Here is a 16,000-nt window from a genome sequence, read left to right as displayed (position 1 = left end):
AGAGGTGTACCTGAACGAATTTTTTTTTTTTTTTTGATTAGAGAAATCATTTTTATTAAGGAACATTAATCTCAGAGAACAATTTTTTTTAAGAATTTTTAATAAACTAGTCTACTTGGAAAAGTCTGATTGATATAAAATTCCCTGAACCTTGCGTATTGATATTAAGTTTATTGTTTGCTAGTTACCTAGACGATTAGTAAACAAATTTATTTATATTATGTGAGTGTCTCAGTAATTAAGTTTCAGGTTTGGGAGCGTAGTATAAGATAGTAGAGGGAACATACTTTATCATATACGTGCTATATAGGGCACATCGCAGCTTTTGCACGTATTGGAAAGAAACCAACCATGGCAATTAATGAAATTTATTGTTGTATTCTCCAACTTAACTTTTCTTACCTAAATAAACTGTTCTACTTGAATAAATGAATGAATGAATGAATGGGGGTTAATGGGGACGTCAGCAACGAGGCTATACTTGAATAAATTCCAAGTTTATCTTTTCTATTGATTTGAATATTCTAAATCCAATGAAACTGTTTCTAAACACATCCATTAATGGGGTCACGAGAAAAATACTTCAAAGTAGAATCTTCAGCGTACCGCTTTTGCCAACGGTAAAAGCACCCGCGCTTAAAAAGGCTACATTTTAAATTGCGCTTTTTGTACTAAATTGAGGAACTTGAACCCCGTTGAATTATTTTCAAATATATCCATTCATGGAATAAGAAAAAAATATTTCAGTTGTTGGGATCTTCGAAGTATAACTTGTGCCAATGGTAAAAGTGCTCACGTTTCGATACATTTGTAACTGCACTTTTTAAACTAATTTGGGAATGTTGAGTCCAATGAAATTATTTTTAACATATCTATCCAAAACTACTTATGTCAATAGTAAAAGTGCTAATGCTTGGATATATTTCTAATTCTTCTTGCGTACTACGAGGAATTTCAGGATGCTTGATCCAATTGAACTGTTTTTGATGTTCTTTAAATAATTGGTTAATTGAACCTTGAATATTGACTATAGGAGAGACAAACTGGTAGAAGAAACAAATATTCCCACCTAGCTTTCGGGTAATAAAAATAGAGTAGTTGTTTCTTTCTTTTCCCATGAGGTATAGACCTTTATTTACACAAATTTAAAGTAATAAAGAAAACAGTGTATGAATCAGATAATGTTACAGAAAGAGCAAATGAATACGAAAGTCTACCCTCTGCGCTATTACACGGAAGACAAAAATTTAAGCATTGCATTCTATTAGTGACAGTTGTTGGTATACATTAATAAAATACAACTTACATATAGTAAAAAGGTTCTCGTTCAAGTACACCAACGGTCTTGTTTCCACCCATGTTGTATTTCCTTCAATCGACGGAATTTTTTTGTGTGATGTTGACTGCCGTTCGCAGTCCGAGCCAGAATACCTCCCTGGACTATTTTGTACTTTTTATATTAATCAATTTACATTAATTTATACCTTAAGGTTCTTGAATTATCATATTCGCCAAATCTACAAAATAGTTTTAAAACAATTCCCTTTTGTCCATTTTCTTTTAAGATAATAAAAAGAAATAATATTGTTCACTTGAACTTTTTTGTTTCCATCGTTTTACATTAGAATAAAATATTAATAATAGTTTTTCTATAAAATATAACTTTTATTGTCAATTTTACTCTGTCTTTGTAATTTTTACAATATACATCAAGGTAATTTTTAATCCTGATCCCATGGATGTTTATCACCCTTAAATTAGTGTAAAATGTGCAATTAGGAATATATCAAAGCGTTGACACTTTTACTACTAGCATAAGCAGTACTTCATAAACTCCAGCTTTGAGGTTATTTCTTTCCTGACTCCATGCACAGATAAATTTAAAAATAGTTTATTTGGATTCAGAGTCAGTATTGAGAAACGCAATTAGAAATTGATTCAAGCGTGGATACTATTTACCAGTGAATGATCGGATGTTCTTTCATCTAACAATTCTAGACTGCGCGGGTGAAACAGTATAAGCCAGAAATTGGACAAAATGAGATAAGTCAAAATTTGAGATTTATGTGTCATGCTCCACCTCCGGTTATCCTGGTATAATTTAATTCTAAACATGAGTTGAATAATCGCGTTTTCGTACTGTTAGTATAAGTGATTCATACTTATGCTTGGTAAAATTAAAGCTCACCTTCTGAAAACCTGTGTTTTTTTGACATACTGTTTCTCCCGTGCAGTCTATAATTATCTACGTAGATACAGATTACCTATTTCGTAGCGTTAAACTTAATAATTCTTCAATGGCATATCGAGATAAAACATATTTGGATCAAAAGATCTAATATATTTCAACCAAAAATTTTCTTGTATTCCTTATACTTGAAGAACTATATACCTGTACAGTGTAGCCAAATCCAAACTATCACTTAACTCAGTATGATGTGCTTATTCCGTACAAAATAACAAAACTTGACTTAGGGACGGTTCAAAAGTTTTGTGGCCCCTGATCCAAAAACTAATTGTTGGCCAAGATCACAATCTTCTGATGCATGTTTTTATCATTCCTAAAATTCTTGGCCAAGATCGTAATCTTTTGATACATGTTTTCTTTGGATCATTCCTAAAATTCTTGACCAAAATCTCAATATTTTGATCCATTTTTTAATTCCTAAAGTTCATGTTTTCTTTTCTGTAAATTATTTGGTAGTAAATGAACTTTTAAGTTTTTAAAATATTTTGTAAAAAAAAAATCCCTGAGAATGTTTAACATACAGTTTTTTCAGTCATGGAACTGAAGGATTTCTGAAGATACTTTGAGTTCCAGTATTGCATTTTTTTAAAGTTTACGAAATAATACTAATAGTAGTGATGGTAATTCTGGTATACCATGAAAGTGAGAAAATTACTAACGACATTACATTTCCATACAAATTCTATCAATATTTGTAGCTAGAAAATTTTAAAACTTTAAATCGATGATGAGATACCAAAAGCTCAATATACTTGTGTATACAAACACGTATTTTTTTATTTTTTATTGACTTAGCTCCTAGAACTTATGTATTTAGAAGTTAATGTTCAACTTCAGGAGTTTCATAGCAGTTATTTCATTTCTAAATACATGTAACTTGAAATATATCCAAAGTAGTTGGGCATTTAGTTTCATTTAACAGTACTTACTTGGATCGACAGTTTGTTGGTGACATTTGAAAGCGAAAGGATTGCTGTAAGTGTTGTCATCACTTCCACATACAGGAGCTTTTATTATTCTATTCTTCGCTATGCAACATGGATCCACAAACTTCTTCGAAATAGCATCGAACATTTCCTCATAGGTACAGGTGCGACCATGAACGATCTTCAGGTCTAGGATACAAGAACGAACAAGTATCAAGTAGGTAAGAATATTTGGCTTGGCTTTTCACTAAGAATTTTTGTAGTCGGAGCAATCGGTTCCAACCTGCTATCGATAAATAATATTTAAAAAATGAGACAACTTATTCTCTTTCATAATGTCCAAGCTTCAAACATGTATAAGGAACCACAAATCTTCAGGTTCTCAACAAAATTATTAGTTTTACATCTTTAATTGAAGCTTTGATTCTTTGCAAGTACCAAAAATAAATGATTTCACTTTATTTATATCAGACAATTTCATTAGAAATCATAATGTCGCTACCAGCTGCGTACTGAAAGTAAACCTCAAAAAAATCTTGGCATATTTTTAAAGTATGATACTGAAATGAATAGTAATTAAAAGACAAATAATAATAATAATAATAATAATAATAATAATAATAATAATAATAATAATAATAATAATAATAATAATAATAATAATAATAATAATAATACTGTAACACAAATCGACAACAATATCGTGAATAGATTTTGAGACGCCGTCCAGTTTTATTCGATAGTGAAACCGGTTAGTCAGAGCCACAATTTAGCCCAGGAAATGATAAATTATTCCCAAGCTCGCTTTTATAAATAAGCACACTGGGCACGTACCCAGGGGTGCAACGTCCGTGCAAAGAAAAAAGATTAGAAAAAATTAGGAAAAAAATTAAAAGAACACCATTTAACCAAAAAAGAACTTAAAATAATTGAGGGGGTTAGTGCAACAGTGGTCTAACCCACATTTTCTAAAAATAGAGAAAAATCAAGTTCAAGTTAAACACACGTGTTTTTTTTATATTTTTTTTTAACAATATATGTGCTTGCTTTTTGTATATTGTACTAACCTCCTCAATTGAGGTTAGAATAAATCGAATGCAATGTCAAGTTCTCTCTCTAATTGATTTAATGAATATAGCCAACTCTTGCAAACAATGCTTCTTTCAGAAAAAAAAATGTTTGAGGGACACTTAGTATTCGGAGGGGCATATATTATTTTCACACGATACTATTCTATTTCTTATTATATTATACTGATATTATTTTGATCTCCTCCAGGGGGACACTTTCAGAGATCCGAGGGGGCATGCCCCCCAAAAAAAACATGTCTGGAAGAAACATTGCTTGCAAATAAGAGATTAACATTACTATAGGATGGGTGACAGTTCCTTTAAGTGAAAGTGATTCCCTAATGGAGGATTGGTAATATAGGTAGTGGTTAGTACAGAGCTGATTTTGAATATTGAAATACAATGCAGTGAATTACATTGCAGTGAGATATAATAAATTAATATTTAATAAAGCAGCTTATAAATAATCTTAAATATCATATGACAATAGATATGTAACGGAGCCAATAATTACCTAAAAATAGAATTATTAAAAGTATAAGAGTTTCTTTACACCATTTTGAGAAGTTTATTGTGTATACTGACATTATATATGCTACTGACAAGGTATTCCGATTTGGTGAATTCAATTGCTGCAAATGATTGCTAGCACTGGATTCAGCAAAAAAAAAAGAAAGAAAGAAAGAAAAAGAAAAAGAAAAGAAAAGAAAAGAAAAAAAGAAAAAGAAAAAAGAGGGTGTTTAGTGGCAGACCGTATATAAGTGAAGCCAAAGTGCGAAGACAAATGTAGAAAATGTCTAGAAATGCCATGTTATTTTTGAAACAAGTAGAGGGATTGAGGCCACCAAACGTTGTTAGGGTCATCAAGTCTAGGAGGCTTATGTGAGCAGGTCATGCTGCTAGGATGGAAGAAAGTAAAAACGCTTTCAGTCTTGGCTGGAAGACCAATCGGAAAACGACCATTAGTTTCCTAGGCGCAGATGGGAGGACAATATTAAGATGAGCCTCGCAGAGATAGAAATACAAAGTAGAAACTGGAGAAACTGGATCCAGTTGGCTAAGGATAGAAGTCAGTGGAGAGCTTTTGTGAACGCGGTATTGAACCTCCGGTTCCCATAGGTCATAGAGTTAGTTAGTTAGAGGGATTGAGGTCAAATGTTGGATATGAGGAATGCATGTAAAACTCCACTGAATAGGCGTAATGTGAATCATGGGGAACATCTGAAAAGCCACCATGTTGGATTTAGCGCAAGAAAAATATAAGGGAAAGGGTCATGTGACATATGACTTTTGACTCACACCGTCTATTGAAATCAATAGTGGCCAATATAGTTTGAGACCTCTGTAACAGGAGGTGTTCCACGCTATGGCAATGTAACAATATTGTCGTAAAGATGACGTGAATGAGGAACAACGTGAGTGAGGTCACTTTCCAGCCATCAAACTTCCCGATCCACCCAATATTCGTTCACATGCTGGCAAAAGTGCAAATAAGACCAAGGACAATCTAAAAGAGTTCATGATTGACGTTTTGTGTCCTCGTTGATTTATGGAGAACCAATAAAGATGAAAAGTTGGTACAAAAACCGGATAATGTTGAACTTACCGCTCCTTATCCCTGATGGTTGCACGTTACTCATACAACCGTTGTATGTGTTCTTCTTCCACCCGTATAATAATTTCGTAAAATATGTAACAGATGCCGTTTTTCTGTCATCTGACTTCAAAATATGACAACGGGACAACTTCATTAACTTGCAATCATTCACCCACTTCCAGTTTACGGCATCAAGGTTTCAAGCTATGATTAGATACGCTTTTCACAAAACTAGATATTTGCAAACAGTACCTGGCGCATGCATGACACCTGTCCACTACTGCTTCAATTTCAAAACCGGCGACAGCCGTGACGAACCCGATTGTCTATCTTTGTCGTTTCTAAATATGACCATTGTTGTCTCCATTTTTGTATTAACTACACAATCCTTCTTAAGGTCCATAACAGTTCCAATTAAACAAAGGTCTCAAACCGTATTGGCCACTATTGATTTCAATAGACGGTGTGCGTCAAGTGCCACATGTCACAAGACCCCTTTCCCATATATTCTTAAAGTAATTCCAACATGGTGGCTTTTCAGACGTCCTCCATGATTCACATTACTATTATTCAGTGAAGCTCTACATGCATTCCTTATGTCCAACATTTGACCTTAATCCCTCTACTCGTTTCAAAATTAACATGGCATTTCTAGACATTTTCTACGTTCTATCTTCCCACTTTGCTCTCACTTATCTGCCACCCTCTATACAGTGTGCCACTAAACCCCTCTTTTTCTCTATTTCTTTTGGTGCTGAACCCAGTGCTAGCAATCATTTTCAGCAATTGAATTCACTAAATCGGAATGTTCCTTTGTGAGATTACATAACTGAAATACAGAAATGACCTGTCAATAAGTAGAGACTTCCAACTAGCTGAGCAGAGCTATACATAATTATTGTACAAAGACCGTAGATAAAGAAAATTATAAACTGACTTAAAGCCTCGGCTTTCTATACTTGTACGATGAATTTCTTGTATTCGAAGCACTAACCAAAATAATTTCTAAATCAGCTAAAACAGTGGCTGATGTGTAGAACCAAAGATGTTTATAAAACAGAGGATCTGCCTATACAACAAAATCGTGAAGCCATAAGTCACAGTTTCACCACCCCCACTCTGCCCGCTCCACACAATAAGATCGTAATGTTTTAAACCAACATTCATGGCGGAAACGAGAGTAGCCAATCAGACTCGGTGCTCTGATATATACTCGGTTGTTTTATGGCTTCATTGAGTTAATAAGATGAAGATACAAAATGGCAGATCCTCTATTTTATAACATCCTTGTGCACATACTCCTCTCTTATGAGAGTATCAGCCTGGACTAAGATTGACGTTAGCCATGGATTACTCTGAAGTGCGAAAACTGAGGTAGACTAAGATAACCCGTTAGCATTCTTTGAATATTTATACTGTTTCAATAACTGTTTTACTTACTTTTACTGCACGTAGATAATGACTATAATATCTACTTTCTGACCTTCTGAGGTAGAAGATGCGTTTCAACGTTATTTCTGTTTGTCCAAATAGGTTTCAATCAAATATTGAACTTTTCACTCAATTTTAAATAAAAATATAACAGTAAGACGTGTTGTGAATTGCATTTATCTGCACTATTCACAATAATGTATTCCTATCAGATACTATCAGAAGCGACAGAAAGGGATGGTGAGTCTTGGCTCCGTGTGCAACTAGAGTGCGGGGAGCTTGATTTTGAACCATTCGACCGCTTGGATGGCAAGTGGTCTAAATCCAAAATTCGAAGTTTCCAGAGGGAGTTTTGAAGTTGAATGTCTTCGCGTATATATATATATATATATATATATATATATATATATATATATATATATATATATATATATATATATATATATATATATATATATATATATATATATATATATAATTTTAAAAACCTTACTATTATTGAAATAATAAACACTTCTGACCAGAGTATATACACTTGTTTATTAAAAACTAAATTCCAGTGTAACAGTTTCAACAACGTAACGTTGTCTTCATCAGACACTAACTCTCTGAAACTGAGTTAGTGTCTGATGAAGACAACGTTACGTTGTTGAAACTGTTACACTGGAATTTAGTTTTTAATAAACAAGTGTATATACTCTGGTCAGAAGTGTTTATTATTTCTTTAGTGAGTTCCAGAGTCGTGATGGATAGAGTTACTATTATTGTTTTTATTTCAATGTTTTTTTTTACGTATAATAATAATTTTGTATCAACTGAATGTCTTGAGTTCGTGATACATTCGACAACAACTCTGGTTAGGATCATTTCTAACATATTCAGATTTATGTTTTGTAAGAAACTATGTTACGTAAAAATTTAATTGAACTATTACAGACGCGTTGATATTTTTTTCCTTTTTACATTGACTTACACCATTACCGCGAACCTAGAATTTTGCCCATTTTCGGAATATGGTGTGGCGTAACCATTGTGCCTCGGATGCCCAGTTCTTTGTAGACAGAGATTGAACCCAAAGGATGATATGTCGTAAAAAAAATATATATATATATATATATATATATATATATATATATATATATATATATATATATATATATATATATATATATATATATATAACATCGTTGCGCGTTTCTGCAAGAACTGGAGTTGAACAATGTTTTCAGTTGGTTTTATGTAGCAAACAAGATAATACCAGATAACATCAAATAATTGCGCAACTGCAATGAACAACGAGAAGAATTGTCGATAACTGCAAAGGTAAGAAGCAGAGTACTACACTACGACTTCTATAGAAGTATGTCAGGCCGATGGCGTGGATTTGTATAAGCGTCAAATACACAAACCGACAACATGACCGACAACCGACAAACGATGAGCATATAACAAATATTCAGCTTTACAAGATTGTAATCTATATAATAATAATCATCATAATCATAGGAATTTCTGCCACTATTGACAGGTCACTTGCCGTAACAATGAAGCTTCCTTGCACTATGGTCTTCAGCTATCCGTGTCATCCTGACGTAGGAATTTTCTGTTTCAACACCGTCCGTCAACTCAGTCTCTTTCGCCCCCTCCTTTTTTTCTTTCACCGTACGTTCTAGCACATCCCTCTTCATACAGCTCCTTCTCAGCCAATGTCCTAACCAGTTTCTCTTCCTCTTTAGTTACATCTAAAATTGAGGCCTATTCCGGAAGAAGGGCACATAGACCGTTTCCGTGAATGGAGAAAATGAGCCTTAAAGATTTTATCAGAGCATATAACAATAACATATGCTCTGATAAAATCTTTAAGGCTCATTTTCTCCATTCACGGAAACGGTCTATGTGCCCTTCTTCCGGAATAGGCCTCAATTGTTCTTTTCTCTCCAGCTATTTTTAACGCCTTCTTATTGGTTTACCGTTCGACCTAGCTAATTCTCTACATTCTTCTCGACCCACATTTCGAAAACTATCAGTCTTTTATATATATATATATATATATATATATATATATATATATATATATATATATATATATATATATATATATATATATATATATATATATATATAGATAGATAGATAGATAGATAGATAGATAGATAGATAGATAGATAGATAGATTTTGCATAATATTTGTTTCTACCCCTTAAAATACAACACCTACAAACTATGATCGCTTTTTGGAAAAGTATACCATTAGGTCTATTGCTACTGCAATGGAAATAATTGTATGAGAAACTATATATATGAGCATTGTTCTTAATACACAACCTTTTCTCTCTCGGCCTCCTCCTTTTCCTTCTAATTTATTTCTAATAATGGTTATATCGATTATTTTTGCATATTTTTTTCTTATTCCCTGTGAAAAAATTAAGAAATCAATTCGATAATTGTGAAGTAAAACAAGGATTCACTTCAACAACTTCGTGATTCAGGAAAAGTAACTTCATATAGGTATGGCAACTTCGTTCTTTTTACTCCTAATTTGTATACAGCCTTATCAATGGTGGTAAATCAATTCCATAAAATACTGTATATGGGTAACTACAAAACTAACAAATTACAAGTCCATTCACTCGCTCCAATTTGACCATAGATACAATTTACTTGAAAATGGTTCACCAGCAGAATCGATCCGTTTCCGAAATAAATCATAATTCATCTGATTCACAAAATGATTCAATCGCTATGAATTATTCATTCATGATACATGATTTAATCATTCATGAAAGACAGTACTAAAGCATGGGATATATAGTCTACATACAAAGCCTAATTTTCCTTTAAACGGATGCTTTGGAGCTTAGAAGTAGTGGTAAACATACCTGGATTTTCAGATAAAAGACATCGAGCTTCTTCAATATTACGATACGTAACGCCATTAGAAGCACAAACTGGAAATCCAATTTCTACAGCAGCGAGAGTACATGGATTTACGTTTGAACAACTTCCTTTATGAGCAATTTTTTCTTGAAAAATAAAAAAAACGGTAAACATTATTTCCATAAAATACATTTTAACAGTAAATTATTGAATTAATATAGGAAGAGGCAGTGAATATGTAGAAACTAAATTTTGGATAAATTTACAGATAAAGTGTGTTAATTCACAAAAAATGAATAATATTTATAATAACAAATGCACGAATGCACCAACGTCTAACTCAAATATTAGCGTAGGAATATCACAGCGAAGTTAGTTCTATTACCATTATATTGTACTATATAAACAACGTATACACCGTACGCATATAGTAATATTAGTAACAGAAATATACATGATTCATACTACAAAAATGTCTTTACTAGGTATTTAACTTTTTAAAGTAATTACTTGCACAACCTAATCCAAACATTTAAGTACTTGTCCTAACCTGAGGAAATGGTAAATATCTGTGGAGTGATAATGACGAACTAAAACAGTATAAAAACGTATAGCACATAGAATTACATACATGTAGCATAATATGTATTGAGTTAATTTTGAATACAAGTTAAACAGCTTTAACTTGCCTGAACCGTAGTAAAGTTAATCGAAATAAAAACCACCGTTGTATTATTTGGGTCATTTAGTCTCACTTTTGTGTCTCTGGATCTTTATTTCATGGCTACGTAGGACCACCTCTCTAAATTTTGGCAATGGGTACGTTGGCTTACCTCTTCAATTTTCGGAAGGAGTGCATAGCACTACTTAAATTTTGAAAATTCAAAACATTCCAAGCTCATTGATGGAGAGTTATCTTTAGCGAAATAATCTGATTAGTTGATTCGTGAATCAAGCTCCAAATTTTGAACTTGAAACTTGATAGGAAATTATTGTAACCCATTGGTATACATCAACAGGAGCTAGGATTGTAGCTACGATTCATCCAAGGTGTGAAAATTTAGAACTTAAAACTTACAGGTAATTACTAAATCCAATTGATACGCAACACAATAATTTTACAATTAGAATTTTAGTTGTTTTCAATACCAATAGTATACAAAACAATACTTACAAGTTATTATTGGGTCATTAATGTTTGATACAGATATATGTTTCAATTTAGAACGAAACTTGGATCACCTCATTTCAGCAGTGAGACTGTTTGAAATGTGGACCTACATCTTAACATAGGAATCAAATCAAGATAGCTCGTAGCAGAAATCGAAGCATGAACATTTGTTTTCAGCAGCATCGAGAATATACAAGACAGAACCTACAGTTTAAGATGGAATCCGAATCAGAATAGCTCGCATTAGAAATATAAATCTTTCCAAATATTTCTTTTTAACCATCGAGACTATAAGATGTATGTACCTACAGCTTAAGATTGAATCTGAAGTATACTAACTCGTACTGAAAATCGAACCAGGTTTACCTCTTTTCAGCATTTGGAGTACACAAGACAAGTCATATACTTTATTATTGACTGGTAAATATTTGAAATACGAGGTGTTCCAAAAAGTTCGTGCAATCACATAGACGATGACGAACTACATCTCCCCTCGAACATGAATTTTTACATTTAGGTCCTTGTACTCGTATGTTAACCACGCAAATTCTGGACTCGTTAGAGCAACTCTTTCTTTGTTTTTTTGCAGGTAAATTACTAATAATGATTGACAAGCTTGAGGCACGGAGCATCGTCATTAAGTTCCTCTATCATCGAGGGGAATCAGTAAACCAGATCCACGAAGAAATGAAAGGAGTCTATGGAGATGAAATCTATCCTGTGGGATGCTATCCAAGTAGAAACGGCAATTCCAAACTGAACACATAATTACCGCAGATGCCTCTGGAAGACTATCTTTCACTGATGATGCCGTCTTGACGAAGATCATAATGGAAGACACGAGGATAACCATTGAAAGTGTTATGTGTACAATAGGTATGAGTTATGAGTCTACCTGGAACTATCATTCACAACCACTTGCATTGTCAGAAAGTATCAGCGCGGTGGAATTTCACACGACTGCTCAGTTTTCCAGAAGAGAAATCGCGAAGATTCTGCAATATCAATGTTGCATCACTGTGAGGTGGATAAAGAGGACTTTTTCGGCAGACTACTGAAAATTTGTAAGAGTTTGGTTTATCTTTATGACTCAGTCTACCGTCAAGGTGATGCTTTCCATTTTCTGAGACTGTGAAGGGGTCATCGTGTCTACCACAGGGCCATCTCTTAACTAAGTTAGAAGGGGAACTCAAGAAGAAACATCATGGATTGGTCACAAAAGGGGTGCTGCTGATCGCAGACAATGCACCAGCTCATTCCGCCCATGCATCCATGATGAAGGCAGTGGAATTAGGATATGAAATATTGCCTCATCCCCCATACTCAACGTACCTACCTTCAGATGACCTCTTTCTCTTCCGAGAAATGAAGCGTCCACTCAAAGGATACCATTTTGACAGTAGGGATGACGTCATTTCTGAGGTTGAACTGTGGTTTCAAAGCCAAACTGTACTCCTTTACAAAATGAGTTTACGGAAGGTGAGAACCGCTGGCAAAAGTGTGTCGCTAGGCACGGTGACTATGTGGAGGAGAACTAATAGTATCATGGTGTCAGAGTTCTCCAGGGTAGATTTCAAGACTTTTTAATACCCTTCATATATATTCTTCGGCTTAAAATTGAATCAAGATTTAACAACACAGAAACAAGTTTTTTAATAGTAAGTAAAATGACTTAGAATTTCAGAATCGAACATGTATAAAATATTCAACTGGGAATGGAGGCATTGGGTCTTTAAAGCACAGGTAAACGGGATATGACAAACGGGAATTGAAACATCGATTCCTAAAAAGTATAACTTATCATCCTATCACAATTAAGTATTGAGCCAGAACCCGTTTTTTTTTTTTAAAAAAAAAAAAGCTATAGGTGAATGAAAAAGTTTTAAAAATACGAAAGAAAGAAATTCTGTGTGAAAGATGTGTATATTTTGTGTGTTAAATGGTGCCGCAGTTGCTATTACTTAACTAGGTTGACCCGTCTTTAGATATTGGAAAAACACAAAATATCCTCCAATACTGAAAATACATAAAACAAAACCGTAACATATTGAATAACTGAATATTTTTCTGGAAGGAAAAATCGTTCTGATTTACTATCGAGTGATAATGAAAATTTAAAATCCTGATTCAGAAACATTTTGTATCCTTATGAACTTAGTATGTTTATCCTCTCTGTATGCTATTTTGATTGGAAAAAAGAAGTTCAACACGCTCGAATTTTTATCAGTTTAGAAGGCGTGTATGTATTTCTTATAATCATTGCCTAATTGTCTAAATTATCACTAATTATTATTTTAAATATGAAAAAGAAGTTTACGAAATTACGTTGCAATAGTTTCATGAAATCAAAACTTTATTATTTTAAAACCAGAACAAATCAGATTTGATATGTTGTATCACAATTAAACATGATTACATTGCAATGGAATGGGAATTAACATGCCTTTCAAGATGGAGATCAGTGAGCCATACACCTACAAATTAATGTATTATGTATTTTTCTTTGTTTTCAAAGAAAAGCCGGTGATAAAATTTCAACACGCGTTTTTACTACAAATCGGATCATGATTTCATATGCACGATAGATTTGTATAAATAGATTTGAAAATAATCCTTATTAAAAGAATTGAAATATTTATGATTAACGTCCCACGAATATGCATGGTGTTTAGAGAGACGGTGGTAACGAGATGGGATGATGAAGATAGAATGTATGAAGTTGGAGGATGCGTAAGAACCCCGAATAAACCGGAAGTATTTATCACAGGTAGGGATCGAATCAACGACCACTCATTCCACACATATATGCTGTACCACTGAGTCTAAATGACAAGCTTATTATTATTATTATTAATGTAAAGTTTGAATATTAAATTGAGTTAAAACTATTTAAAGTATAATTGTTGAATTGTATTAAGTTTTTGGAGTTTATAAAACAAGAAAGAAACATAAGGTACGAATTTATTTTTTTTATATATAAATTAATGTAATTTCCCCCCCGTTTTTTGATATCAGATTCCAGTATCAACAAACTACAGTAGAGAAACAAGCAGCGATGACAGAAAAAATCGAAAAAGCGGCAAGTTCGTTTGTATCTTTTGTTATATAATTTGCCTGGAATAAAATTTCAAGTTTTAAACATTAAAAACGTATTGTACGTCTTGCAGTTACAGATACCCTCTTCGTTAAAGGGAACGAATAAAAATATAGGGACCCGGACAAATCCGCCAAATGACAAATCCGCCAATTACCAAATCTGCCAATTACCAAATGCGCCAAACGAGAAAATGACCAAATGCGCCAATTGTGAAAATGGACAAATCAGCCAATGGACAAATCTGCCAATTACCAAATCTGCCAATGACCAAATCTGCCAATTACCAAATCTGCCAATTACCAAATCTGCCAAACGCGAAAATGACCAAATGCGCCAATCGTGAAAATGGACAAATCAGCCAATTGACAAATCTGCCAATTACCAAATCTGCCAATGACCAAATCTGCCAATGACCAAATCCGCCAATTACCAAATCTGCCAATTACCAAATCTGCCAATTGACAAATCTGCCAAACGGAAAACACCGAACTATGTTTGTATTATCATCAAATAACTGGATAGTCTAGTAAAAACCATACAGAAAGAAAGTATTTATGAATATCAAGCAAGAAACTAAAAGTAATTAATAAAAAGCAATCAAATCAAATATTTGAGGATTTGAACGAGGTAACCATTTAAAATAACATTGACGTTTACTCAATATATGTAAAAAAAAAAAAAAAAGTTGGTTATTTTATGAAGACCGGAGAGACATGATGTAAAAGTTCAATAAATCGTACATGCTCTAACGCAATGAGATAATTTGTTTGTTCTTATATTTTAATTTTGATGAATTTATAACTGTTAAAAATGAATGTTTTTGTTATTTGCTGGAGTGATTGCCCCCTTTCTGCACTGAGGTTATATTTTTGGGTGCCCGACCTCTTGGACATTACACTATACTTGTTACAGTTGGCAATACTTCTTAAAATGACGTAGTTGCGAGAAATTTTTAAAACGATCGTTGTTTGTTTTCGTACTTTTGACACTTGACCAACAGTTTTTGGGAGTCGCGATTACTACATATTCTCCTAATTTCACGACTTTTAGCAGTATTGCCAACATTAATATTCATTATCACATCTCCTAAACCATGTAAAATATCAAATTGATATTACGTGTTGTTTGCCATGACTCCATTTTGGTGTTGTTTGCCACGGTATTGTTCTCTCTAGCTTATCTTATACCACAATCGTGAAGACTTATACAAAATCGACTTATAAGCTAAGGGTTGCCAGATGAGCATATTATAATGATCAAATCTATTATATTATAAACAGAATGCATACAATACGAATTGTTCCAAGCACATTATTGGGTTACTACGCTATCGGCTGTTAACGCCACAGTTAAATTTATTCAAGGTGAGTTCAAGCACTCAATATAATAATTTGTTTGCTTAGAAAATCTCCAAGTGCATTTTCAAAATTGATATTGCCTACAATTTGTTTGTGTTCGACTGTGTAGCCAACGTTAAATCTAGGCATATCATCAGGACTAACAATAAGGGGGGTATAGGAATCCCGATAAATGGGGACCCAAACCTTCCAGAGGGGGCGCGATACGCGATATATATATATATA

The 16,000-nt window shown here is 33.4% G+C and overlaps 1 protein-coding gene across 1 annotated transcript in view; it reads right to left on the bottom strand.

Annotated features, from left to right (window-relative positions):
- The window catches only part of LOC145667440 (serine protease inhibitor dipetalogastin-like), a 74,911-nt gene that overhangs the window by 20,818 nt on the left and 38,093 nt on the right, over positions 1–16,000 (bottom strand). Inside the window, exons 4-5 of the mRNA XM_081734920.1 lie at positions 10,152–10,295; positions 3,178–3,363 (exon numbers count right to left, since the gene is read on the bottom strand). Coding sequence (XP_081591046.1) covers positions 3,178–3,363; positions 10,152–10,295 — 330 coding nt within the window. The remainder of the gene's footprint in view (positions 1–3,177; positions 3,364–10,151; positions 10,296–16,000) is intronic.

Source organism: Thermobia domestica, chromosome 13 (genome assembly GCF_964235325.1).
Source record: "Thermobia domestica chromosome 13, izTheDome1.hap1.1, whole genome shotgun sequence".
Lineage (NCBI taxonomy): Eukaryota > Metazoa > Arthropoda > Insecta > Zygentoma > Lepismatidae > Thermobia > Thermobia domestica.
This window is presented reverse-complemented; position numbering and strand designations above follow the sequence as displayed.